The 27,850-nt window shown below is 39.1% G+C and overlaps 1 protein-coding gene across 1 annotated transcript; it reads left to right on the forward strand.

Annotated features, from left to right (window-relative positions):
• Positions 1 to 434: 434 nt before the first annotated feature.
• Positions 435 to 12,936, forward strand: LOC148009652 (protein TONNEAU 1a-like). Its single transcript, XM_087672654.1, has 5 exons — positions 435 to 622; positions 9,623 to 9,760; positions 11,350 to 11,433; positions 11,620 to 11,745; positions 12,240 to 12,936. Exons 1-5 carry the CDS (start codon positions 536 to 538, stop codon positions 12,414 to 12,416), a joined length of 612 nt encoding a protein of 203 aa, XP_087528780.1. The 5' UTR covers positions 435 to 535; the 3' UTR covers positions 12,417 to 12,936.
• Positions 12,937 to 27,850: the final 14,914 nt, after the last annotated feature.

Consider the following 27,850-nt stretch of genomic DNA (forward strand, 5'->3'; position numbering starts at 1 on the left):
GGAGAGAGGACCTTGAGAGGAAAACCATCTATATAGAAGTGAGAGAATCACCTTGTGAGGAAAGAGACTCCTAGGTATCGCTAATCGAATTGTGCCATGTAATGTGGGCTTGAACTAGTTCACCAAGTGCCTCTATTTTGAGAGGTACTAGCTTGACTGGTTAGAGTTGCGCCTTTTTTCAAATAAAAAAATTAGTGATCCATCCACACAGGGTGAATCTCAACTATGACCACCCATGCAAGTCATACTGATCTGCGTGTTTCCAAGGCCTTACTCATGCTAACAAGCTACTTTGGCTGATTGCCCACTCCTACAAGCTGTGTGAATCCTTTTTGTTATCAATTATCAATATAATACTATATCAATATAACACAAGCTGCGTGAATCCTTTTTGTTATCAATGTAATGTAATACTATATCTATTCGCGTTCAAATTGAAAAAGTTCAGTCTCACGTTTACGGTTTAAGGAGGGAGTGACTTACAGCTTAAGAAGGCAGTGACTTCCAGAACAGATCGTCTGTCCCGCCGGATGCCATGGACGATTACACGCGCGAGATGATGGACCTGAAAACTCTCGTCACCCGCACTCTCGAGAAGAGAGGCGTTCTAGCTCGGATTCGCGTAAGTGCTCATAAATCCATGGCTTGTCTGTTTCTCGTGATAGCCCGTTTTCCGATCTGTGGGTTTCCGAGCTCACTGTTCCTATAACGCTTCTTGTTGCTTCTGTAATGCAACATTGTGTCAAAACGATGATGTCCACACTAGGTAAAACAGTGCAGGACTTTTCCTTTCTAAAAATTATGCCAAATGAAGCGTCTCATATGCTTTCGGATTTTCCAGATGCATGAACTTGTAGCTCAGAAAAGGTAGCTATATCTGCTTTAGCACAACCACTACATCTTTTTGCATATCTGTTTTTCAACTTAAGATTGAAAGAAACAATGCTTTTGATCTTGATCAAAAGATAGAATGGCTTGAAAAGGCAAAATGAAGCTTTGTTTTATATGCTTGCAGCTTTTCTGGGCGCATGAACTTGTTGTTCAGAGGGGCAGCTATATCTGCTTTGGGACAGCCGTGATATATTTGTGCTTATCTGTTTTCCAACTTAAGATTGAAAGAAACAAGAGTTTGATCTTGATCAAAAGATAGAACGGCTTGAAAAGGCATTTCCATTGTCATACTACTGACATAGTTGGCTACCGTTCTTTGAAGGGCATAACTGCCAAAGCATTATTTGGTAGAAATGTTTGTGTGGGAGGATGTGAGTAGAATCAAAAGAACCACATATCATTGCCGAGTGTGTCAGAACATAGGCATATTGTATTTCCAGCCCTGTTGATTGTATAGGAGTCTGGCAGTTCTTGATGAACTTACTCTCCTCACTCACAACTATGCACTGGTTGAAATCACTGAACATATGGCTACAATTTTACCTTCCATCCACAAGGGATTTCAGATCCACAACAGTTTTGCAAGTCCTTTCAGAGCCCTTATCTTGAGAGGGAAATTGTTTCAGCATGAATTGTAACAAATATGGAGTGTCATTGAGATTTGATGCACTTTCAGTTGGCTACCAATACTAAGACTCTCCTTTCATGTGTGAGATTGGCATGATGTGGAAAGTTTCCCAACCAGGGACAACTGAATTAAAGATCAAATGGGAAAGCTTTGTTAGAATGCAGAAAGCATGAATATAATGGCAGCCCTTGCATGAGCTGTGATGCTCTCTAGCTAGGAGGAACGGTTAGAAGGTTGGCTGAAGTGAAGTTATCATGATGACAAGTTGATATGTATTGAGAAATGACCTTGCTCCTACAGGTACAAGCGGTGGGGTGGACCAAAATTTGGGCAGTCCCAAAAGTCAGTCCTTAGTGAATAGAGCTCCAAATGTCCCTTGTGGACTCAATGTAGCACTCTCAAGCTTTAAGTGTGCCTAAGTCCCTAAGTAGTGCAAATATTCAAGAATCAAAGGCAAAGGAGGTGCCTTGTGGAGAGTTGAAGGTAAGGGACGTGCCTTCGTGAATATATAGTCTCCATGTTGTTCCCCGTAGGAAGATCTTGGTACAAAATGTGCACTTGAATGTAGTGTATTGGATCCCAATATATTTGTGCATGAAGCATTGGGTTCTTGGCCATGGAGCTCTAATTATCAATTGGAGAACTGTTGTTTTCCATTGTGAAAAGGTGACCTCTACGGGCAATCTCCTCAACCACATAGCTGCTTGGGTTGCTAAAGATGCAACTTGATACTTCTAGAAGAAAAGAAAACAATAGACTACTCGTTGTTTTATTGAAATGGTACCTAATCCTAGGTTAACATATTAGCATGTGGTAAATTTCCATGTTGCTTTCTTGATCTAAGTCTATCCATTGTATCAACACAACCTCCTTTGCATATGTAATCTTGCGTTTGCACTATCTTGTAAGTAACTCAAAGCTTGCCTTGCATTGACACAACCTCCTTTGCACATGTAATCTTGCATTTGGACTATCTTGTAAGTAAATCAAAGTCGATCCGTTGTATCGACACAACCTCCTTTACATATGTAGTCTCACATTTAGAAGATCTTGTAAGTAACTCGAAGCTTGCCTTGTAGCTTGCCAATAGGGAAGGAGGGGGCTTTGCATAGAAGAGCAGAGGGTTCAATTGAAGGAGATACATATAATTGGTTATGAGTGAGTTAGATCTAGGACTTGATTAGCCTCTTGTACTTAGAAACACATGCTAACTCATCGTGTACATGCTATGATGTCTTGGACTCCGGGTCCATAGAGCAAGAGATAGCCTTGCACTTGGTCGTGCCAAAGATTGAAAGAAAACTTTGTACTTTATCTCTATCATGAGACCAAAATGTTCTCTCATACCTAGTCTCTAGAATATCTCAAGCTTGAGCAAGAAGTGCAAAAACTAAGATGTGTAGCTAGAAAAGGCCACTTTGATCTGTGAGAATGCACAATATAAGAAGGAACTCGAACACAAAGGAAGAGAGAGAGAGAATTTGCAAGAGAAGAAGAAAAGAAACCTGCATTGAACAAGGCACAAATGTTGAATACAGAAAAACGACTAATCAATCCCTGCATGCAGCCCACAGTGTCAGTGAGCGCACCAGATTAGGCTGATGATGACGGCAGCACTAATGACGGAGGAAGATGATGGAGTCGGAGAGCGCACTTGTCGAGGAAAGTGGGAAGATGATAATATAGTTGACTGCCAGGTGGAAATGGCTATAAATGGCCAAATATCCCAAAAACTGACTGACCTAAAATTTGGGGCAAAAAATATAGCCAGCATTTAATGTTGGTAAAAATGCCGGAAATGCTCAAAAAAATCCCGGAAGGGTGGACAATGTCCAACAGGTGAGGTAGTTTGAAGAATGTAGAAACTACCTCGAGAAATGCACATAAAATCTTGACTGGAGGAGAAAATGCAGTGAAATGCAATAAACTGAGTGCTCTAGAATGAGGTACCTCCTCCTTCAAAACAAGTGATAGACAAGTCAGAGCTCCTAAAGTCCTCATGTAACTTGGATTGAGCCTCATTGGCAAGAGATGATAAGGCATGACAAACATGACTGCTAACATCCCCTCTTAGATCCTGGATGGGGCGGAAGGGCAAGGGAGAAATGTATCTTGGGGTGGCATGAGGAATGTCAATGTCGATGAAGATTGGCAATGAAGAAGCTTTGCACAATCGTGGAAAACCCCCTCTGAAACACTAGGGGCTAGGAATTCCATAGCTACATTACCAAGATCATTCCCTTTGAAAGGGATGAGGGTACAAGGGAACCACTAGAGGAGAGGGTGGGGGATGGGAAGAAGCCTATGGAAGAGATGGTGCACAAGCAGGAACGGGCGTAGCAAGAGACAACTGTCTCGATAACATCCCCTGTAGAAGAATCCTCAATACAAACGGCTTGCTTGGTGAAGACAACTTGAGTACCAAGCCTAGTAAGGCCATAAATTGAGAGGAGTGGGAAGCCCAAGTTTGGAAGATAAAGGGCTTGTGAAAGGGAGCTCGACACGTGGTTGGAAAATAAAGGCAAAGTGCCAACAACACAAATAGGCATCGAAACAATATCACCAATAGTGAATGAGTTCTTAGAAGGGCATAGATCTTGCAACAAATCACCTCGTGGAGTCACACGTCTACAAGTTGCACTATCAACTAGCCAAGGCCTCTTAGAAGATGAGGCAACCATTGAAGAACGCTTCTCCAAGTCAACAATATGAAGGAATATTGACTCATGGGTAACTGCTGGAGATTGGAGTAGAGGTAGAAGGCTCGGACATTTTAGCTCCATCCTTCACTCCTAGACAAAGGTGAGGGTACTTCCTTCCAACATTTCTCCTATGGATGTGTCCCCTTCCCATAATATGGGCATTTAGGCTTCTCCAAGTCGGAGTTAGAGCTTGAAGAACTCTCTTGTCTTTTAGCTGTTGTTTTTCCTTTCTTCTTCTTCTCCCCTCTCGAACTTGCAACAAAAGCTTTGGTGAAGGTGGATCCACTAGCTACCTCTTTGGCGTGCTCGTCATGCTCCAAAACAAGTGGGGCAAGCTCCTCCCATAGAAGCTTCTCATGGGTCCTCAATGTAAGAAGGCAGGTGTAGAAGATAACTGGGGAGATGGCAACTGAGTCAAAAGAATCATAGCCATATCCTCTGAAGAGATTATTCGGCCAAGGATGCAAGCTCATTCCTCATGTCCTCCAACTTGTTGATATGATTCTTCATGGGAGAAGAATCATCATCAATGAGCATCCATAATTTCTTCTTGAGAGTAATTAGGTGGGCAAATGTCTTTCGATGGTACAAAGAAGCAAGCTTTGTCCATACTTGTGTTGCTTTGCGTAACCTGCATACATGTACTAGAACAAAATCCTGTAAGCTCATAAAGAGGAAAGATCGAGCTTTAAAGTTGAGCTGATCCCATAAGGCCGCACAATCCATCAATGATCCAATGGTGGGATCCTTCACTGGATGAGGAATATGGTGGGTAACAAACTCCCAAAGATCGAAGGTATCAAGGATGCACTTGACCTTACACGACCAAAGCGCACATACACTAAACACAAAACAACCATTTGAATGGCACCTCCAAAAGAGAGATATCATTATGAAATGAAATATATCTTTAGATACTTAAAGGGTACACAAGAGAAGTGTATGTGCTATGAAAAGGGTACACTAGAGTTGTAGGGATTCTGTGATTCCGGCATGGCAGGAGATTTGGACACTAGAAAATCTACGAGTGGGTATGTCTTTACTTTGGCTGGTGGGGCTATTTCTTGGTGTTCAAGGTTGTAGAAAATTGTGGCATTGAGTACTACAAAGGCTGAATATATCTTAGCCATAGAAGTTTTTAAGGAAGCTATTTGGCTTGGTCGTTTGGTCAAGGATTTTGGTCTTTCTTCACATACTTCGGTGCTTCGTTGTGATAGCTAGAGTGCCGTATGTCTGGCTAAGAATGCCATGTTTCATGCTCGTACCAGACACATAGATGTTTGGTACCACTTCATTCGAAAGGACTTGGATGATGGTTTTGTCACATTGACTAAGGTCAAAACCCAAGATAACCTTGCAGATGTTATCACTAAGAAGTCTTTCAAAGGCTCAACATGAGCATTGCATTCGATTAGTGGGAGTTAGCTAGCTTAAAGGTACCACTTCGGGCCTTTAAATGGGAGGTTGTTGGGTGTAAAGTCCCTTTAATCTCTGTGTGTATAAACTCATATGGTTGTGAACACGCCCTATCTATACCCTAACATATAAATACACTTTATTCTTTGTGTACAGTCACTTGCTGGTACACTCATCTTGGGTGGTACACTCATCTTGAGATTCTCTCACTTTCAACACTGATCCTGCTCCATTTTCTATCTCGCACTTCATTGTGCTCTCTTCCCAACATTAATTCAGCTCTGATCAGCAAGCTCTTTGCTAGCAAAAGGGAGGGAATGAGAGAAATTCAGTGGATCAGCAATGATTTGATGCAAACAGCTCAACATGATGCTGTCCCAGATCATCTTGATACTGATCCGGCTTGTTGCATCGCCATAAACTGATCTGTGCAACTCCAAACAGCAAATCAATTGAGGAGATGATGGATGGAGGCTCTTCTAGGTGGAGAAGTGGGTGCACACAGTCAATTATGATGCTGCCCCTGCTCTTTCTTGCCCAAAAATGGCTAATACTCTTCTAGAAAGGCAAAAAATAGACTTCTCTCAGCCAATTGTCTTCTCACAAGCTTGCATGCTTGAACGGCAAGTTGCCATGTGCCCAAAACCCTTGTTGAAACATCCCATGTTTTTGCCTCATTTAACTTTATAAGAATTTGGAACTGTGCAAACTTTCAAATGCTTGGCCAAACATTCCAAATGGCTTGCCCATACTTAGTTCAATAGTGGCTGCCCAATCTTTGGCCAAACTTTCAAATTAAGATTTAAAACCACTCTGTTTGAAAGCTTACATTTAACCTAGCTAGAGCTGGGCACAAATGCGGAAATTGGAACACTTGGCATGGAACCATAAGTTGCATCCACAGGGATTGAGGGTCCGCTTGATGAAACACCAGAAATCTGGCTCCCAGTCATCCCAAGAAACAGGATAACTGATAGAGGTGGAATCGGGGACATGGCCAAGGGCAAAGTTTATCAAAGCCGTGTGCATGTGTGATCAATAGTTTTGGTAGGGTATCCCAAGGTAACAGGATGGAGGAGGGAGGGATAGGAAAACTAGTGTTGGTGTGTGCGGAAGCATAGGTGGGTGCTATATGAGATGCATACCTTCATCATCTAGAGACTATGGCCAGGTGGTACATTGTTGTGCTTATCTTCTCCAACCTCAGAGACCTGCTGTGTTTTGGTTTCCAGCATGCTTCCTTGCTGTCCACAGTCTTCTACATTGGTCTACTGTATCAAACGGCCCATGGTTGCCACGATTAATCACCCTAAGCTCTAGTCTACTGCATCCTCATCACCTTCTGTCTCAAGTCGGTGGTTGCTGCACTCAGGATCTGTCATCAGAGGACAACACTCGGATACTTCTCCCTTACCCCTGCTCCCATCTGTTGCTGTTGGACTGCTCTACCTTTGAGCATTGTGTACGTACATACATGCAATCATTCATTTATTCATTATTCAACATTCCTCATTCATTCAGTTTCTTCTACATTCTTAAGTTTTAGCATCTTTGTTCATTGCATTTCAGTCGTGCTCGTACACTTTATATTTTCTTTTGCAAACCCTAGCATATCTCCAGAGGCATAGCTGCATCCAGTCTTGAGATTACCATGGCTGTCCCAGGACACCGTTGCCTTGACCAGATCTGGCCAGACCAACAATTTAGGCAGCATGATCAGCAGAGGAAGATCAGCAACCATAAGTGATGATGCTCTTGGCAGCCATGCCTTGTCTTGATGAAGGCCTTCTCTCGAGGAAAAGTTGCATTGTGCTTCACACTCTTTGCTATCTTTTATGCCCTTCATTGCATGTGCTAGCTTTTCCCTGCGTTTAAATAGCATTTCATTTCATAAGAATAATTAAATTACATGTCATTCATTCTTTAATTCCTTAAATGTAGGTGTCCCAACTCAAAGCTTTGGCCCATGCCCAGTTAATAAATTCAATGAAACTTTTGTTAAGGTCCATGTTATGACTAAATTAAATTATGTGTGCACAAAACTTACATATCAATTAATTTCGTTATTACTCTCAAAACTTTAGTCATTGATGGACTTGCCCATGTCCAACACAACTCATGAACTGTCTTGGACCTGCCAAAGGGAGCCCCAAGGATAAATCATGTCCCAAACATAACAAATTCACCTCTCTTTTTGGAGGACATGACATAGATGGCACTTTAGTGAAGGATGTTTTGGTCACTTAAGGATACGTTGAGACTTTAGAGGGTCCTTCTCACCCCAATGGGGACATCCAAGTTCCTATGGGAGCCAACTTATCTCAATTTGGGTCCTAGAGGGGGCCACCTACTTCTAGGTCCTTGAGAGGGCCAACACATTCCAGCCATCTTGGATGATTCTACCTGTTTCATCTTAGCTATGGCTTGATGTTTGAGGAACTTCCTATTTTTGAGTTCATGACATGATCAAGCTTTCCAGTTGGAGTCTTTGTTAGCTTCCAAGTTTGAGATCCGAGGTTTGAGGATCAACACCGAGCTTCCACAGGTGTATACGCCCTCCCAAGACCTGCTTAATGACATCTAATTTGAAAGCTCAAGTGCCGTTGCCCTAACTTAGTGCTAGGGACGTTCAATGGATGATTTCATTAGGTTACCCTTTGGAGGTGATTTGTATGGTGTGGAAATTGGACCACCCTGATTGTATTTGGCTTTAGTTGAGAGGGGGACTATGTCTTCCACCCCTCATTTAATAGCACGTATGTCATTGTGTAGCCCTTTAGCTCATTTGAATTCTTATTCTCCCAATATGTTTGTTGAGATTCTGCCATATCATGATCACGACTCACCCTAGTGTGATTGCACCAAAGTTGGGCCACCAGTTTTGCCACATGTTGCAGTGTCCAGGTTGGACCTAGTATGGTCCACTCTCTGTCCAGCTTTTCCCTTAGTTGAAAGGTGGCCAGCTCTTTCATCAGCATGTATTCATATGCGGCAACACTTGTATATACTTTAGTTCTCCCATGGGAATTCGTGTTGGGTAAAAAAGAAGAAGAAAGTTGAGATAGACAAGAGTATAATGAATAACATATATATTGTATGACAGAATGTCCCCAAGGCAGCTTTTAGACCTTCCTTTGGACTTTATGTGAGTAGATTGTGGTTCCTTTTGGGTTGCAAATGTGCCAACATTATTCAACTGCATGATGGACAGAATTTTTAGGCCATACGAAAAGTTATTGGTACTTCTTTTGATGTTTAGTATTCTTTTTCATCGGTTGCATTTGAATATAGGCATAGTCTCTGTTTATTGCATGTCCTTTGTTTGACTTGGCCAAAAAGAAGTCTTCTTTGGGTTCACAAGTAGCAAGAAGCTTTCACTAAACTGAAGCAGGCTATATGGTGGAGTGTTACATCTTAGTGTAGAATAGGAATTATGATCAAATGTTTCTGGTTGTCTGTGTGTGTTTGCCTTTAACACCTAGGGCTTGTCAGAGGGACAATACAATTTCAATTTCAATTTTCATTTCAAGACAATTTTTTGTGCTGAAATATATCATGGTGTGGCCTCACAGCGCCCAGCCCTTTCTATAGTGCACAGATACATCTATGGTGTGGTCTAATGGCTGCATAGTGTTACTGGAATAAATTTGCCTTAGCAGATGCTCTTATCTTATAAACGTCTTTTGAAAATCTTTCTCTTCATTGCAAGAGTTTTGCCCTTCTTTTTAATATTGTTATTCGGGGTCTATGCCTATAAGCTAAGTGGTGTAGTTGGCTCATGCGATCTTATGGGACAGGGTGTAATTGCTTTTGTGGAGTTGATAGGATGTGAGCCAGTTTTGTGGTGACATAATACAGAATAGATAACACAGGCAAGACTGTCATATATTTGGGTAGATTGAAAAGATCTAAATGCTCACAATGTTTTCAATCAACTTTTGATTCCTTTAAACTGGAGGGTCTAATCCAACTTTCCTGTTGACAGGCTGAGCTGCGGGCAAATGTTTTTGCAGCAATAGAAGAAGAAGACAGAGCACTAGAAAACGATGAAAATGCATCCTTTGCTTTACTGGGTAGCTGCAATGAAAGAGCAAAAAAACTGCATGCCTCTCCAACAGGCATGGTGTTTTCCATGAAAGCTATTTGTTTTTTATTGTATTCTGCCATGAATCATGATGCAATACTACTTTTGTAACATCACGAAGTGTTTATATATGTTGGAAATGGCATCCCCTTCTGTGGTCAATGCTTAATTTGATACAAGGAAGATACCCCATATGCAAAGTTGAAGGACAAAAGGGTGCTTAATGTGATGCCTAATGAGTGGTCTCTCGTTCTGATTACGAAGTGGTTTAGTAGGGCAGTTTGGGATTACAAGGCCAGACTACAAGCAGAACTGCTTTGATATTATGCTCTTCAGAAGCTCAAAGAAAAGAAGGAAAAAAAGGTGCTCTGCACACAAGGATGTAATGCATCTAGGCCTATGCACAGTGGTGTGACCCAGAACAGGGATCGTGTGAATTGTAATTCCACGATTGTACAAAGAAGGGGAGCTACACGTTGCTTTGCAGAACACATCTGGTAGATGTTGCTCTTGAAGTGGAGCACGGGAAGGAGAAAGCTTCAACATCATCTCACAGGAAATGCAATAAGGGTGTAGATACTGTCTCTAAAATGAATTTTATTTGTGGAATTGGAAAGTGGAGCTGATGCTAAAAGGGATAATACGAGCAAACAAGCGGTGACTGTAGATACCTGCCTTGCTGACCAGCTCATACAGAACACATCAATCACACTGAGCATAATTTGCCAATGAGAACGCCAAAAGACTGCAACATAGATGCAAAAAAGAGGGTTTGGTAAAAACATTGAAGTCCTAAAAAGTTAATTTTTTTTTGTTATAATGACTATAAGCTGCCTGTCTTTGTTGCTGCAATGTTTAATTGAGTGTACTCTTGGCAACCATTTGAAAGCGTTGTCACTAAAGCATCTTTGAGGTCTTGGTTAGGGTTTGGGAAGAAAACCCTAAATAGCGATGTACCAAAACCCCCCTTCTCCCTCTTGACACTTCTCATTGACCTTCTTGATAGATGGCTTATCCTTCGTGGAAGCTTCCTGGGCTTCCTTATCTCTATCTTCTGTATCATGTCTCCTGCTTCAGCATTCAAGGTTAAATGTACTGCTTTTCTGAATTGTATCCTTGGGACCTGGATGGAACTTTTCATTTGTGAATGAAGCAAAGGGTTTGACTGAGGCTGCTTTTTCTCACTGATGGTTATGAAGTGACCAGCCTTGGATAAACTCCATGGACCTTTTTTATATGCTTGCATATCATCACACATCCCTTATTTTTTCCCACCAAGAACATCCTGTGCGTACCTTCATCTTTGGACTCCTGGGGTTAAGTATTAGGTAATTAAAATTTTTGAAACAAGTAGTCTCTTTTAGATGCAACTTACTCAGACAGTATATTCTCTCATGTACAAGTGTGTTGATGCGTTACCCCTATAAGAGGCAAATATCTAGTGTTGTAGTAAATGCAGATTCAATTGTAAGGTCCTGGAGTGGTTTACAGAAATGGAGAAAGGTTTTAGTATATTGGAAAAAGGACTTGCTAAAGGCAAAAACTGGTTCTATGACTATTCTTGTATGTCTTGTAAACAGCTGAAAGTTGTTTTTGTCGACTAACTAGATAATCGTGCTGCAGGCAAGTTGCTGACTGCACTCATATGCGAGTACTTGGAATGGGGTCAACTTGAACATACACTTAATGTTTACTTGCCTGAGTGCAATCTAGTAAGAAATTTTCCTTATTTTATATGCCCTTACCTTTGGTGGCTTTTGGATCATTTTATGGGTGAAGGGATAATTATTTTCTGCTACCCTTTCTTCAAATTCAGAACGATGTTTAAAATAGGTAGTCCAGAATAGTGGATTACTTGATGGCAAAGTGCTGCAGTAACTTACAGTTTTACTTCTCAGCCAAGAGGATTCTGGAAGTCAGAAATAAAGGAAAGATTGGGCCACAAAGTGGACCCTGGGGCTAATAAAGATGCAGATGCCACTCCGCTTTTGGTGGACATAGTTGAATCCTATTTGAAGCAAGAGGTATGTGTCTGCATAATTGATGAAACATTAATTTAAATGTTGACATCGTTTCCTTGTTTGTCTTGGTCACTATTTTCTCTTGTTTGGGTTCAGTGGCTCATCCAGTTTCCTTTCTTAGTGAGAGATCCAAAGCCTTCTCCTATTGGTCTGATCTGATTCTTTTTACTCCATGGGCATCGTTGCTCCTCGTATTAGTATGTGGGAGACTCTTAAGCTCGTATATGTAATCTAAAGTTCCACATATTTTCTTGCTTTTCTTGGTCATTTGTTTCCTACTCACACTAATGAGATCTGATGCCTTCTCTTATTGGTCTGATGGGATTCTTCTTGGTGTTGGGGTCTTGGAGGATTACCTCTCTGATATAGTTGTAGAATAATTCTTAAGCTGCCATATGTAGGAGTTCCTCTATAACTTGTTTACTAGCATCTCTTGTGTGTGGTTTAATAAGCAATTGACCTAATAATTTCTCATGTATGTTTTCTTATTGTGTTAGGAGAATGCAACAGCAAGTCTGACAGGGAGCTTCACAAAATTAAGCATGAGGAGAAATTCAGAGGGTACATCCAATGGAATATCAGACGATTCACAGGGAGAGACAGAGAAACCAATTCGAAGACTATCATCTGCCTCCTTGACTGGCAATCTACCTCCACTTGGAAGAAGAGGGTAGTGCCTTCTGATAGTGGTTTCTCAAGTGGGATATGTATGCCTACTTCCATCCAACAGAAGTATAAATATTGGAGAGAGCTGTGCTGATGTGATAAGCACCAGGGTTGCTCACTACTGCGCCTAGCTTCCTTCATGATTACTTATCAAGTATGGTAGCCATGAGAGTTGTATCTCGTTGGGACGAGCAGATGCACCTTTGAAGCTGAGTGCAACACTTGTGCCTGTCTGACAACCCTCTGATCGATACAGCTTGATATCTTAGAGATGTGGACTATGCATTCATGGTTTTCATTTTACATGTTGAACAACAGTATACGTTTAATAGAATTGTATTTACTTGGTGAGTGTGGCAGATGTGTTTTCATTTCAATCTAAATAGAAATATCCATGCTTGCAGTTGCTAGTACTTTCTTCCTGTCAAAAGATGCAGAAACTTTTAAGAGAAATCAACCTGAGCAATTAAAGCTTGTGGTCACTCCAGAGACGGTACGTGAATTTGAATTGTTTAAGCTCACAAAAAATATACATAATTTGGCCCCAATTTCTCTCTCTGAATCAACACAAGGGTCCTCTCTCTCTCTCTCTCTCTCAATTGCACGTGCGCATGTATGAGTAAACTGTCTACACCACATGAAACCTGGTTTCTCATCGGGCTGTCTGACCTCCCTTGCCTGACCTTTTCGTAAAATTAGCTAGAACTCCTATCGAAACACAACACAAAAAAAGAAAAGAAGCTACAGTTCTTTCATATTGCTTTTGTAGATACTATACATTATAAGAATTGTGTTTTGTCAGCCTCACTTGAAATTATCAATTTCTGCCTTGTTAAGTCACATGCTCCTGGCTCATGAAACCTCCATTTATGGAGGATTTAGGCTTGTTCAGCAGGAGGGAGTTCTCGAGTACAAGACCTTTGTGAGTCTTTTAGATGAAAATATAGATAAAATTAAGGCACTTTCACACTTAGGTCCTAGTGAAAACGTGGTTGAGATGTTTGAGCCCATTGGTTTAGTTCTTGACCACTGTGACTATCAAATCCCTTGGATTTTGGAACCCATTGGGGGATGAGGGGTCATGTCACCCACATTTCGTTCACATGAATATTCTTTAAATGGCTCTAGTGCTTGACACATAACCCAGATGCCCTTGGGCTTGTCTACCATGAGATGAGTTTGAAATGCCGTAGTCAATTGTCAAACAAGGTGCAAGGATGGCTTAGGAACTCACTTAAGGAGGGGTAATAATTTGACCTTAAACAAATCTAAGGTCAATTAATAATTTGACGCTTAAAAAAAGTGGATCACATAAAGAATAAGGTAGCCATGCTAGAGCGTTAGCATGACTTCACACTACATCACTTTAATTACAATAACAAATGATACTAGCAACCATTTGGATGCTTGAGGTTGTAACACATATCCAATGAACTCATGTTCTAAACCCCAAAAATGAAGAAGTGAACAAATGTTGGTGCCAAAGTATCATAAGTACTTGCTACAAATGCCAAGTGTGTATAAATGTTGACCTTTGTCCATTTTAAAAATAGTTTGTGTATATAGTAAGCAACAAATCGTACATTGGAATGCAGTTCATCAATCTAGCCAAATTAAGAAATAGTCTTATGGTAAAAATTATAAGTTTGTTTTAGAAGCAAAACAATAGTATTTATGGCCTTTTAAAATGGATGTCTAAGATGGATCAATGTGGATGTGAGATGTTGACCCATTTGGGGCTTGTAGAATCAATGCTATTATTCAAGTCTTTTACAATGTCTCCTATGTACGGTGGTATTCGTTAGTCCACTCAAAGACCATTAGTAGATCATATAATGGCATAGGTCAAAACAAATGACTAACAATATCCTATGTGGCCTAGGAGCAATGAACATCCTTTGCACTCATGGGTGGTGAATGATTAACAATAATCTTTACTTTGGAGAAATTAGTGGCAATATTGTTCCTCAATACCACATTTCACCCAAAACTAACACTTCAAGGGGGTTGCTAGAGAGATTATATTGTTTGCATATACCAAAGATTTGCCTATGTTTATCTAGGTACTTGATCCAATTGAGATTGGCACATAGATTATCAATGACCACTTCAAGTAACTTCCTCAATATGTCTTTGAAGATAGCGCACATGAGTTATTGAAAGCTTGTAGGGATATTCACACCTCCATTTAGTAGTAAAGGTTGTTTTATGAGCATTGTCTAGATGGACTTGCACTCGGTTAGTTATTGTCTCTCCTAGCAACATTGAACTTTTTGTACTCAATGCACATTGTGATTTTTCCATTGTTCTTGAGTACCAAAATGATGGAAACACCTCGTTCATGTGCTCTATCTAATAGATGAACCCAAAGTTGAGAAACTTGTCAAGCTCCTCTCCGACTACATGCATACACCTCAGGTTCATAGGGTATGGCCGTTGGTTTATGGATTTGGCATTAGCTACCATTAGGATTGTATAATTAGCTATTTTCGAAGGTATACATTTTAAATTCTTGTATGACCAAGTGAACACATCTACATATTCCCTAAGAAGATCTAGCGATTTGGTTTCCTCTTCCTTGACAAGATCATGAGCAATGAATACTAGGCTAGGCTTCTCGCATTCCCTAGTTAGATTCACTGTGCTAGGACTTTTGATCGGCTTGCTAGTGTTTACTTCATGTTTGCCCTTGCCACCTCAAGTAACGTGGTGAGTCTCTTTTGGTCCATTTAGCTTTGGAAGAGTGGAATTTCTCAATCATTATTAGTATTGGCTTTCAACTCTAAGCATGACTCCAAAGAGTCACTTGAAACCTCTTCATGATCAAGAGTGGCATTTTCATTATGCGTTCTCACTTAGTTCATGCCGGTTAATTTTGGTAGTTATAGTGTAGCTTTTTTGTAGTCAAGGACCTTGGATTGGCTCCACTAATTCCAATTCAAGTTCTAGCCCCTCTCTTTCAATATCAAATTCAATCAGTCCACCATGGACTAGCAAACTAGTTGCATTCTTTGAAGGATCACTTGAAATCTACTCTATTCTCCATTCATCGATGTCATAATCAAAAATTTCCAATTCTTCCTTTGATGCTTCATCCTCAAATTCGTCATCAAACTCTTCTTCTGTTGATGCATCTTTCAAATAATCATCATTCTTAGAAAAACCCTTCTAACCTTTTTGTATAATAATATATTGCAATAAGATTAAATAAGATCTTGTTGTTTATCTTAAACAAGATGTAGCTGTTTGTTTTATTAAAATGTATTGTACAGGGATCAAATAAGATCTAGCTGATTGTTTTAAATTCTCTATTTGTGAAATTTTGGTGCCTTTGCTTTTTCATTATTTTACATAAAATATATAGTCTTCATGACCAGTGCCCTTTTAAGCTATAACTAGCTACGGTTCCTTCCCTTGGTCCATTGGTTAGTCTATATGACTTCTTGGATTGCTCTTTGGTTTCTTTGACCAGTCCTTTGACTTTGAATTTTAAACCAAAAATTTGATCCATCCTTTTACAATCTTCTCTATTTGGTGTTTACGTAGTCTTTTATTGTCCCCTATAGAGAAGGGAGAATCAAAAAGGAAAGGTAAAGGCCATTGCTTGAAAAAGTATCCCAATGCAAGGAGAGTAGAAGAAATTGTGGAAAAAGGTTAGGAGGCTAGCATGCAATGCTAGGATGGTGCAGAAGCAACATTCATAAATGGTTCTAACATAGAACAAGTAGAATAATACTTAATAAGCTCAAGAGGAATGTCAAGTTTTAGTTATTTGCTTCATAGCTCTTTGCGTTAAAAACTCAAGATTCTTAATGTCCTAAACACTAAATTAAAAGTACTTTTTTTCCATTTGCAATTGGTAAAAAGAGCCATTAAATGTAGGGACTCAGCAATGAATAAGTTTCTATGTGGTTTGATGGGTGCATATAGGTATTGCTTCTTGCTATCACAATTATAAGCATAGTTACTAGAGCTAAATGTTTTAATGATGTGTCTAGTACTATTACTCCTTGGGTAGAAATTCTACTTGCAATCTTATTGGAGACATACTAAAATTTGGAAAGGCTTGGGGACTCTCAACTTGGGACCTTATCTCTTTTCAAGGATTTCATCTTTGCAAAATGGCAACTGAGTCAAAACTCTTGGAAGGGAACCTACAAGTTTGGTTAAAGTTGGGAACTCTTAGATGAGTCATATTTTTGACACTTATGGGGAAGTTTGCTTTACAATTATAATAAGGCTACTACTAATGCTCAAGGTGTTATCATTTTTCTTAGCTGCTTATGCATACTTTTGCATGCTACTTCAATTGTACCCTTGTGATAGTACAAATCTTTGTTAATCATAGTACGTATATAGAGACAAACAACAATTTTTAAAATCAGTGATGAAAGATACTTTGCCAGATTGCACTTGATTTATTGCATGGTCATTTCAGGGAAATGTTTGCGTTAACTTTCATGGCTCTAAAATTACAAACAAAAATTCAAGCAGTTCCGTAAGCAATTACCCAACAAGAGCAACAAAGCAGTTGAAACAATGCATTGAAAGATTGCAAGTAGTATGTACTTCTTACATGGCATCCAAATAGAGAAAACACTTAGGAAAGATGCTTTCCACTCAGTTGCGTGCTTCGTACTTCAAATTTGATAGAATTGGACTCTAATGTTTCTTGGCTAAGGAAAAGCTGACAAAGGATTTTGAGAGTCAATGACATGTTGTGCAATGTAAATGCATGGAACATTTTATTCATGCTTCTTTGTCAACAAGTAGCAATGAATTTCCACATAAATCTAACTTTTCTAATCGAATTGCCGTAAGGAAACACTATGGGCTTTCACCCTTCGTCATTTGAGGAAGCTATAGAGGTTGACAAAAAAGACAACTCTCAACTTAGATGTTTCCAAGATCATTATTGTGCCTCACGAGATGCTCACACATGTGACCTCAAGACATGCAAATAGAACAATGGAAGGAAAGACTAAGAATGTGGTATTGGATGCCCAAAAAAAGGTATGCACCAATGTCTCCATTTCTATACCAAAGCTTTCATTGTTTACCTTGTAGGCCAAGCACTCAAGGAACAACCAATTGGTCCAACATGATAGAAACATATCTAGGATCTTTGGATCAATGTACCATATCAACAAAGTCTTCTCTAATAAAGGAGCTCCCAAGGGTGTCTACTTCTAGTAGTAGTTGGACCTTGTAAACATTATATAATGGCAACTAATGGAAATGGCTTATGACCTAATGCGAAGAAAATTCAATTTGGGTGGAGATCATGGGTAAGTTCTCGTATGCGTATAATCACTCTTATTTTAAGCTTAGCTAAATCAAATTTGCAACCTCTTACTTCACCAATTGAGGATGGAAGAACTACTATAGCAAATGCAAATTTGGCTTAGGACAAGGAAAAGGAATCATCATATAAGCTCCAAGAAAAAAGAGGATGATCACCCATGTCTCAAGGAGAGAACTTGGACAGGGATGGTTAGCAGAAGGTTCATGTGTGATTTAGGAACGACTTTGCAAGAAATTTCTCTTTTTATATCTGGAAAATTCACCAAAAAATCACCCACATCTTCCAATTGTTCTAGCATTGCCACCATCATCACGACGGCTAATCACCACCATTGGCTTCACTAAACTAACATGTTGCTAACACCGACAATAACCCATGTTACAGACATTGACAATGCCCAACCACTACTACCACTATTTTATTGCTCCATCCTCACCAATTCATTGATAAAATATCAATTGCCATCATAGCCATCACCATCTCACACAATCTCTCTCTCTCTCTCTCTCTCGTGGATCCTCTACGATCAAATTAGTATCATAGTAGGGCTTTCTCATTGATTTTAGTGATGCAGATAGAGGATATAGAAGTTGCTATTTCTCACTAATTTTAGTAGTAAAATGGCCTCTTTTTTGACATCGTTTGTAGGAAGAAGAGCAACATTATTGCTCCGAGTTTTGGTATAAAATAGACCAACAAACAAGCAAAAATAAGCTGCTTTTAGACAAGTCTTTTGGGTAGTAAATAGGTTGTTGTTTTAGTAGTATTCTAAGTCACAAAGAGTGCCATTATTACTATTACTTATAGCATATATTTTCTACTATTTATAGCAAAAAATGTTAATGTTATTGTTCCTATTTTACAATAGATATTTGGTGCCCTTTATAGTAGCAAATAGTAGCATCGTGCTACCATTTACAACAAGCATTTGCTAGTTTTCTTATAAGAAATCAACCTTGAATGTGTTTTTGACGATTGTAAATTAGCTTTGGATGTGGTTTGAGCAATTATAGACTTGACTAATAATAGGCTATTTAATCTAAATAACTACAAACCATCTAATTTGAATATTAGGCCAATGATTTGAATAACAACATGCTATTTATTGGGGTTGCCATTACTTATAACTTTGAGGACAACTCTAGGCAATTCAACATCCATGGGTGTTTTGACTAGTCTAGATATTCAATGCAACTTTCTAACTGAGGAGGCCAATAGGAAGAACAATACAAGTGCTAGAAGTTCTAGTGCACTTATCATGAGAGGGACATCTAATAAATGGGCAAAATCTTGCAAAAGCGATAAGTCTAGGAGCTAGTCTCACATAGCAAGGATGTAGAGTATTTTTATTATGGGAACTAGGGTGACACCAAGAGAGGCTGCTTCATATGGAAGGATAAAGGTAAAGGCAAGTAGAAGACTAATGCTAATGGAAAAAAGGAAGAGAAAAATAAGGCAAAGGTAGAGAAGGTGAACACTTTTTACATTAATAATGATAATGGTGATGTCCTATATGTATGTCTCTACCTTTTCTAATTGCCACTGATGATGGCATGTCATAGGATTGGATCATTGACTAAGGTCCATCTTTACATGTTACTCCACACAACGAATGGGCCATGCCATATGGTCTGGTAGGAAAGGTTGTGTTTCATTAGGTGATGACTATGCATGTGACATTGTTGGAGTGGGAGATATGCATTTGTCTCTTGCAAATAGTTCTTTCTTTGTTCTTAAGAATGTAGCAAGTGTATGAGATCTCAAGAAGAGCTTAAATAACAATATGAAATCAAATGATTGTAGATACCATGTTATTTTTTGTAGTCATTCACTGAAGTTTTGCAAAGGGTATCTTGTTGTTGCATGAGGGTCCAAGTTTGGTGCTTTGTATTCTTTGCATATATCTAGCATCAAATATCATATTGTAGCTATTATAGAGAAGACATATGTATTGGCATTTCTAGTTAGTTCACCTATTTGTTCTAGGAATAAATGTCTATTCTATACTAAGAATGAATATCCTTTTTGGTTTGTATTACACCCCTTCATTTAACTTTTTAGATTTTGATATATGTGTGTTCCATGTATTGCAAGCAAAATAGTTTGTCCCATGATGAGACTCTTGGAAACATTGAGTTGGTTTGCAGTGGTGTGGGTGTATGTCATAATTATGTCACATTTATTGATGATGCTACTCACAAAGTATGCATCTATCCTATTTGAAAGAAGGCTAATACCTTTGATGCATTCCAAAATATCTTAGCATATGTAGATACTCACATAAGGAAGAAGCTTGAATATTTGCATATTGATGATGGTAGAGAGTACACTTCTTGCAGCTTTTGTGAAATGCCAAGTATCAAGAGGGGGCTGACTACTCTAGATAATCTAGCTCAAAATGGGGTTGCAAAGAAGATGAATAGGGTCATATGAAAGGAGTCAAAGCATGCTATCTAATACATGTCTTTCATATGGATTTTGGGGTAAAGCTATCAAAACAATGGTTTATTTGATCAATAGATACCCTAGTAAGCCATTGGAAGAAAAAATCATCGAGTAGACATGGTCAAGAAAGAAACCCTCTTTTGATCATTTATTGTGTTTGGCTATGAGGTTATGCACACTTTTCTAAGGAAAAAAAGGTGCAAGCTTGATCCTAAGTCATGGGAGTGCATTTCTCTTGGTATGGAGACTTAAAGGATATGGGATAACATTTATGGGTTCCAAAGGCAAGAAAGGTAGCACATATTCATGATATGGCATTCAAATGAAGAAAAGAATGCATAAGAAACCAATGAAGACCATCGAAAGATGTAGGGTGGTGTATTTAGAGGATGGACAGCCACCACATGAGCTTCATGCATGACCTGTCCCACATGATGTAGAGCTATGATAGCCATGCTAGCAAATGTTGAGGTGAAAGCACCACAATTAGGTGTGGAGCTTCACATTTAACATGATAGATGGTTTGGGAAAATGCTCAAGTTGAACCAGTATTAAGATGTTCCCATGATAGTCTTTAAACCTCCACAAAGATACACTCTGTTTGTTGATTATGCCATGATAGATTGTGGAGAGTCTTTGTTCTATGAGGATATGATATCCAAGTATGGTTGTCATAAGTGGCAAAATGCTATCTAGTGAGAGATGGATACTCTGATAAAGAATGCAACTTGGGAGTTGATTCGATTTCCTAAAGGCAAATATGCATCACCATGTAATTATGTGTAGAAGCTCATGATATCACAATCAAATACATTACCTAAGTATAAGGCAAGGTTGGTAGCCAAATAATTCAAGTAGCAAAAGTGAATAACTTTGAATAGATTTTCTCACTAGTATTCAAGACAACCACTCTTTGTGTAGTGCGTGCATTGGTTATTGAAGAGGTAATGGAGCTTGAACAATGCTTTCATTTGTTACCAAGGAGGAAATGGATCTTATTTATATGGTTATTAAGATAGCTTTCTTGCATGGGAGTTGCATGAGGACATGTATGTGCAAAAACTAGAGGAGTTTGTTGTCCAAGGCAAGGAACATATGGTATGCAAGCTTCACAAAAGTCTTTATGGACTGAAGAAGGCTCTAAGGGAGTGGTATTATATGTTTGATGCATTTATGTAGTCTTAGGGATATACATGGAGCGTGATATATTATTGCCTCTATAAGGAGAAGGTTTTGAATAACAATCTTATGATTTTAATTCTTTACATGGATGATGTGTTTATTGATGGGAAATCTATCCTGGATATGGGTGCATTTAAGAAGAAGTTGCATTTAAACCTTTGGCATGAAGGATTTGGGAGATGTGAGTCATATTCTTGGCAAAAAAAAAAAAGGGATAGAAGCAAGAAAGTTCTTTATCTATTTGAGAAGGAGTATATTGGGAAAGTACTCAAATAGGGAGAGAGGGAAGCCTGTAAGTGTACCATGACATCCATATATGAATCTCAGCCTAGAGCAAATCCCTAAGTTAGATGATGTAGTGGAGGTAATAGAAAATAAGGATATATCCAGTACCCACAAAAACTTTTGTGTTCTCTCTCTCTCTCTCTCTCTCTCTCTCTCTCTCTCTCTCTTATGGATTTGTTGACATCACTTTGTAAGCATGCAACTCATTGATGTTGAAATGAAATTTTTAACAATGCAAAGGGAAGGTTTGGAATGCTCTATGCCATGAAGCAATTTTGCTACTGTCTTCTAGCTACATCATTCACTTTCTTTGTAGATCATTGAGTATTTCGTTAACAAATGATGCTTTGCTACATGGCTACTATTACTAATTAAATTCTATTACTATTGGTTGGACAAAAAGGAAAGCAACCCTAGATGGGAAACCACATGTCAAGAGTTCAAGTGGGGAGCTAGCACATTGCATAATCAATGACCTATTAGATTCCCACTTGTTCCAAGTATTATAGAAGACATAGTAGTTAGACTAGACCTAACTCCATACTAGGCCAATAATATCATACAATGGACTAATCAGAAAAGATGAATAGAGAGAGAGAGAGAGAGAGAGAGAGAGAGAGAGAGAGAGAGAGAGAGAGAGAGAGAGAGAGAGAGAGAGAGAGAGAGAGAGAGAGAGAGAGAGAGAGAGAGAGAGAGAGAGAGAGAGAGAGAGAGAGAGAGAGAGAGAGAGAGAGAGAGAGAGAGAGAGAGAGAGAGCTCAAAGGTGAAGAATGTTGATATTGAATAGATTGGGGTAGAAAAGATACAATGGGCTACCATGCACTTATGCATTTAGCTTGTGAACAGGACACCCTTAAGTAAAAGATTATGATCACCATGCCTAGGGTGGAACCTATAAATAGGCTAAAGAGTTGGGAGAGAAAAATTAGGTCAACTACTCAAGATTGGCTAACAAAGTGTAGTCAGTTGTGAGACTCCCACATGGCTATTCAACTGGGTATAGCCAACTACCCGAGCTTGCTTGCATGCTACTTATGCTACTATACTATCTATACCTCTCAACTCAACTATTGTTGTTTGTCCACCTACCAATTGTGCCTACCTAGCTTTCCCATCCATCTAGGAGGTGATCTCTAACACCTCGTCTCAAGTTTTGGATGTACCATGAGGATCAAGAATCTAGAGTACTAATGTAGAATGGCTTGAGAAAGAGCTGTGCTCAAGATATCCACCTAGTTATGTGTTGTCTTGCAAAACTCCATAGTGGCTATACCATCCAAGATTTTCTTTTAGATGAAATGATATTAGACCTCAATCTGCTTTGTCTATGCATGAAACATCGGGCTCTATGCAATGGCTAAGTACTCTTATTTTCATATAGGAGGGTAGTATGGTTCTAAGGACAACCAAGCTCTCCTAAGAGCCTCTAAAGCCGTGCAATCTCATAGGTGTCTCCTAAACTTGTGAGATAGAATATGCCAAGGCTAATCACAATGAATTTCTAGTAGCCTGCCAATGGTTTTTTCATTAGGTTCACTCATAAACCTTGCAAGTAGACCTATCGAAAAACAAAGATCAATCTTGGTGTTAATAGGTAACCAAATCAATGATCCAATTAGCCATTGGTAACTAGAAACATCAATAGCTAGTGAATATGCATAGGCTAAAATCTTTTCATTAGGATCCATAGGAGTAGAGATGGGATAGTGTACAATCATCTCATCCGTTCTTTTCTGTGCCATATCTTATAACCTAGAAAGAAATGAAGAAGACCCATGATGGTCATCTCAAACTTCAAGTTCAAGGTATCCTTCATATGATGCACCATCTGCACATGGTCCTCGGTAAGTATGAGCTCATCCACATGTAGCACGAACATTGTGTGCATACCATCTAGACATAAATTTGGATTAGATTTCAACTTCCTTCAATATTCCAACCTCTTCAAAAGAAACGTATCTACAAGGGTGCTTATCTTTTTATTCCATGCTTGAGAAGGCTAGGCAGCACTAACTCCCAAGTGCCATCTCATTTTATAGTCTCCAATTCTTATTCCATGGCCTATGCCAATTTGTTATGCCATCTCCAATGGATGTGGGTTCCTTGTCCACCATGGCATGGTCATCAATGCATAATTGTTGTGTAAAAAATATTTTTTACACTCCTAATTATGATGAGAACATTATGGCCTTTGTTGCTACTTCCACTTCTTAAGGGTAGCCTCAATGCATGCATCATGGAGGGTTTGATGAAATCATCAAGGAGGACAATGATAATGTTGTCAATCATTCCTTGGCCTTTGAGGCCATTAGTCGAAAACCTGGGAGCTTGACAATCTCTTCCTTAGAGACTCAAAATATAATGGATCCACTTGTACTAGTTGTAGCAACCACCTATCACTTAGATCTCTAGCATGGACTCCTCTTCACCCCCCCCTATGATTGGAAGCTCTACAAAGTACATATCTTTCATAGTATAGAAATATTGGGACTTTGAATCATAAATGTGAGATGTTACTTATTCAAAATTGTATACCACAGACACTTGTTTAGTGAATTTTTGACTCATCTTATCAAGCTCCTTCCTTGGGATGTGGACAAATGTGCTACATCTAAAGACCTTGAAATAAGGTACATTAGGCATCGTACCAAAGTATGCCTCCTCAGATAGGGTTATTCCTAGAATTGTTGACATGGGTGATATACTAAGGATTTGAAAAATTTTGAACATAACCTCTTCCCAAATAACTTGAGGTATCTTTTGATGCTCTAGCATAGTCCTTGCAATCTCAACTATGGTCCTATTCTTTCACTCCAAGAAGACATCATTCTCTTGTGGAATATTGGTGTTGAGGAACTCTTGATGAATCCCTTGCTCTACGTAGAAGGGAGCCATCTCATTGGAGGTGAATCCTCTGTAACCTTTATTGTCTCTAACTATCTTTAGCTTCTTCCTAGATTGATTTCCTTGAAGATTAGCTAATCTTGAAAGTTTGAGAAGGCTTGTGCCATGAATTGCAAAAAAAAACACTAAAGTCATCTTGGTATATTCATGCACAATAAGAATGATTTATTTACTCTCCTAGGGACTCATAACACATTGATCTACATAAGTTAGTGAAGACAAGGTCCAAGGGGGCCTTGACTGATTGAGAAGCCTTGTTTGGAATTGTATGATACTGTTGTTTGCCTTTGATGAAGGACACACAAGGTAATTCTCCTCCTCCTCCTCCTCCTCCTCCTCCTCCTTTTTCTTGTTCTTATTCTCCTTCTCTTCTACCTTTTGGGCATAACTATCATATTTATAGGGACCACCTTGATAATTGCCTTTCAAGAGAGATTGGAGTTTAAACATGTCTGCTTGGCCCAAAACCATGGGAACTAGGTATTCTCAATTAATGGACTCCATGTGCCCCAAAGTAATCAAAGATGAATGAAAGCCACTATATCTCAGTGATAGCTATGCTAAAAGAGTACCAACCATGCCCTATAAGAAGATCACCTTCCCTGCATTGAGGATCTCCACATGTAGTTTTTGGAGTTTGTTTATGTGATCCTTCATCAATTGGACTTGTTCAAATACAAGGTTTGCACTTGCACCTCCAAAGACAACCTCTTCATAGGCATCATCCTATTATATACCTACCCTAACTATAGCCATATATGTTGGGAAATTGTCACATGCCTCACATGAGCAATGATTGTTAGTGTACAAGAGAGGAAAATGAACAAGCAAATTCAAGCTCTCAACTTATCCCAATGTTCTGATGCATTCTCTAATGTCATTTGCCCTTAATGAGTAAGGGTGGCCAATGTCTTTGTTCATGGGCTTTACTAGATCATAGGACTCTAGGATTGCCTCCATCATCACCTTCCATATTGTGAAGTTTTCCCCGTTGAGTTTCTCATCCTAAGGAAGAGCCAATAGGATAGGGACCTTTTGATCCATGATGGCTTGGAAATCCATGTCTACCTCAATAGACATCCTTCTCCCACCTTGAATAAATTGCACATGTTTGGTTGTACCCCTATGGCTTCAAAAATTCAAATACTCGGACTTCCTTTTCCCAAATCTTGAGGATACTTTACTATTAGAGGCAATAAAAACTTGAAATTTGATCCAAGGCTAAAAATGTAAACTTTTCAACACTTCTTATGCTATTCTTGCACACTACAATGGTAAACAATCCTCCATTCACATGCGCCTTTGCTTGCTCTAGTTGTAGTTTGATGCACAACCATCTTCGTCACATGTACACACTAAAAATGTAGCCTTTGTGTTGTGCTATGACCTCCTCCTTCTCCTCCTCAAATATGTCTACCTTACATCAGCTCTTCATTTCCTTGAAACTATGTGAAAGTGTAATATTGAAGAAACATATGTATAGACTAATCATGAACAATGGACACACACACACACACACACAGAGCTATAAAATGATGAATGTTGTGTTAAAATATGCAGATCTAGAGCATGGCTATGGCGAATGGAACAAAAAGAGAATGCTCATGATGACATAGACTGAAGACTTGACCAACTGTTACTCAAGTGAATTAGGTTCAAAGATGAAAGCTTGGACTCATAAACACATTCTTGAGTTTAGACTAACAATGACCAAGACACTAACTGAGATGGAAAAGCGTCATGATATTGTATTCATCATATGTGTGCGAAAATGTGGTAGTCAAGTACAATGCTTTATAGTTGCTGGATGGGTAGCATTTTTCCCTCTCTGTGCATATGGGATTCCTACAACCTGCATGTCTATAGCCCAAAATGCCTCATACAAAGAGGCTACATTACGTGTGATTGCAAATATCTCAACACCCCTCCTCAATCACAACCAAAAAGTACAATGCGTGTAGAGGCTTTAGTGAAAGCAACACCTGTAAAGTGTGGGCACACCATAAACATGTCGAAACACTAGAGGCTGTCACTGAAAAGGCTAAGTGTGGGTACTACAAACATGGTGGACATCCAGAGGTTGTAACAAGGGCCTCACAAAGTGTACAGAGGCTGTAGTATAAGGCTACATGAGGAGTTTATAAGCTTATGACAGGAGAATTTTGGGCTAGGCAATACAAGGCTAAAAAAGTCTAGTAAAAAATTGCGTCAAGGACCGTCAAGCCCTTGCAATTTTCAACATTTCTTTTCACATAGATCTTCAATTTATTGTAGGTCTTCTTGTCGGTGTAGTCCATCTTGCTCTTTTTTTTCTTCACTTTGCTTGTAGCTCCAGTGTCTTCATGGTTAATCTTCTTCTTCTTCTTCTTCTTCGTCACCACATTGCTTACATTGTTCTTTTGGTCCTTTTCTTCATGATCCTCTTTTTCTTGCTCTTCTTTGCTTACATTAGTCTTCATGTCCCCCTCAAGCAAAGATATCATTATCTTTGAGGCAACAAAAATGACTTCAAACTTTTGAACTTTCATGTCTCAAGGTCTTCAAATGGATACATTGGTGGCATTTGGATATAGGCAGCTCCATGTCTTCATGTCGGTAGAGTAACATCTTCTATGTAGTGTAAATGGGCCATAAGATACATGTTACTCTTCATGAGAAGGACCCTCTTAAAAATATTCATGTTTGGCATTGGAACTCAACTTCAAATCCTTGACTTTTTGACCAGAAAAAAGAGTTGAAACCTGACATATCAAAGGACACAAGAAGGTAGTGTGAAAATGTTGGAAGAGAGGGGGAGAGACAGAGTGGAGTGGAAGATGAGCCTCAGCTCATTATTGTTCTTCTTCCATTATTCTTCCATCATACTAACTGAAAGAGATTTACACACATAGGTATGACTAACCAAGACTAATTGTGGTTAAGTTACTGACTACACAGATTTATTGAACATCACACCCGTGTACATCTGTATCTAGCTAATGTCTGTCACACACATAAAGATAGACTGACTGAAGAGTAACAGGAGCATGATATTCTTACACTCTCCCTCAAGCTCAAACCATTTGATAAACTCCAAGTAGCTATCTGAAGTATATGAACTTTTCTTTACCAAGAGACTTGGTAAATATATTTGCTACTTGGTCTTCAGTCTTCACATGAATCAAGTCAATCTGCCATGTAAGAACCATTTCTATAATGAAATGGTAGTGAACCTCAATATGTTTGGACCTAGAATGGTATACAGGATTGCTAGCCAACATAACACTGCTAAGGTTATCACAATGCAATCTCACTCTGCTTTCCAGCTATATTCCCAAGTCT

This window comes from Lygodium microphyllum, chromosome 30, assembly GCF_053477565.2.
Source record: "Lygodium microphyllum isolate KBCC chromosome 30, Lygodium_microphyllum_v1.1.10, whole genome shotgun sequence".
NCBI lineage: Eukaryota > Viridiplantae > Streptophyta > Polypodiopsida > Schizaeales > Lygodiaceae > Lygodium > Lygodium microphyllum.

Bases quoted from the DNA above. Each gene is read 5' to 3' on its own strand.
- LOC148009652 (XM_087672654.1), top strand. From the start codon at position 536: ATGGACGATTACACGCGCGAGATGATGGACCTGAAAACTCTCGTCACC. The intron at 623-9,622 runs GTAAGTGCTCAT...TCCTGTTGACAG, and splicing joins GCGTTCTAGCTCGGATTCGC to GCTGAGCTGCGGGCAAATGT. The intron at 11,746-12,239 runs GTATGTGTCTGC...TTATTGTGTTAG, and splicing joins AATCCTATTTGAAGCAAGAG to GAGAATGCAACAGCAAGTCT.